The sequence below is a fragment of the Arachis ipaensis genome, chromosome B01 (genome assembly GCF_000816755.2).
Source record: "Arachis ipaensis cultivar K30076 chromosome B01, Araip1.1, whole genome shotgun sequence".
Taxonomy (NCBI): domain Eukaryota; kingdom Viridiplantae; phylum Streptophyta; class Magnoliopsida; order Fabales; family Fabaceae; genus Arachis; species Arachis ipaensis.
This window is the reverse complement of record NC_029785.2, coordinates 133,687,039-133,688,448: the sequence shown is the minus strand read 5'-3', so window position 1 is coordinate 133,688,448 and position 1,410 is coordinate 133,687,039. Positions and strand designations below refer to the sequence as shown.

Sequence of the window (1,410 nt, the reverse complement as noted above, 5' to 3'; positions counted from 1 at the left end):
AGTTGGTGGAGCTACTGGATTGTCCATTGCATAACTATTTCAAGCAGCACGACTGCCTGAATTATTTCTTCTGTTTTCGTTGGATTTTGATCCAATTTAAAAGGTTGGTTCCCCTGAAATGCTATGTTTTCATAATTCACTCGTTTTTGGAACACAAGACACTAGAAATGTTTTTCCACCTTGATACAAACTAAACGTTGTTGAAGTTTAGTGTTTCTGACATGCCTTGATTTTGCTAATGTGTGTACAACAGCTATTTAGACAACTAAACTAATCTAATCTAATTAATATTGATTAACATTTCAGGGAGTTTGAGTTCGAAAAAATAATGCGGTTGTGGGAAGTGTTGTGGACACACTATCCATCTGAGCATCTGCACCTTTATGTATGTGTGGCTCTCTTGAAACAACACCGTAATAAGATAATGTGGGAAGGAATGGACTTCGACAACCTTCTCAAGTTTATAAATGAACTTAGCGGTCAAATTGACCTCGATGCAACCCTCAGGGATGCCGAGGCTCTCTGCATATGTGCCGGCGAGAACGGTGCAGCTTGTATACCGCCTGGAACCCCACCATCCATGCCCATTGATGACGGTTCTTTCTATAACCAGCTAGATGACGAAGTTCTGTAAATAACTCTTATCAATTTTCTTTAGTTATACATGAATATTGTGTATTTCCCTGATTTGGTTAAATACGGTGTTAACATAAATAAGACACCTGTTAATTCCCCTTGCACCTTCGGCTTCGTGTCAAAGCGCATCGTTTGGTAATTCACTAATTTGCACTTGCGAACAAAACGAACTTTAAAGGAATTAAAATGTTAATTAAATATAACTTTCAATATTCAAAAATCTTTGCCATGTCCTTGTTAACATGATTCACGCAATGTGACGTGCATAGCTGCATTTATATACCGGGTCTGCCATGTAAAGTATTCTGTGTATTCTTAATGACCCGAATTTTCAGAAACAGCAGTCGTGTTGTCTAGGTCTTCATAAGGAGTTCAACGCTCCATTTATTTCACTTTCAAGATTTTGAATCCTCTAAGAGCAACTCCAATGCTAAGAAATAGAGTTTCTCTTCTGATATATGGAGACTTAATTACTATTGGAGTGAAAAGGAAAGGAAGACTCTTCACGTGGATCAAAGTTGAGAGTCTCTCTAAGCAGGGACTTGCAATAATCAATAAAATCATGTCATGTGGTAAGTTAATAAAAAAAATAAAAAATATATTAAATATATATATTAAATAATTAAATTATAATTAATTTATTAATAATTATAATAATTTATTATATTAAATACTTATATATCTATTTAATTAATTATTTAATAATTAATTATATTAAATCATAATTAATATAAATAATTATATTAACTCAATATCAAATATTATTTATATTAT

At 33.0% G+C, this 1,410-nt stretch overlaps 1 protein-coding gene across 1 annotated transcript in view; it reads left to right on the top strand.

Moving 5' to 3' along the window:
- Positions 1–740, top strand: part of LOC107640286 (TBC1 domain family member 15) — a gene marked incomplete in the record, with an annotated part of 5,819 nt that extends 5,079 nt beyond the window's left edge. Inside the window, 2 exon segments of the mRNA XM_021112459.1 lie at positions 1–103; positions 307–740. Of these exon segments, the coding sequence (XP_020968118.1) occupies positions 1–103; positions 307–634 (431 nt within the window).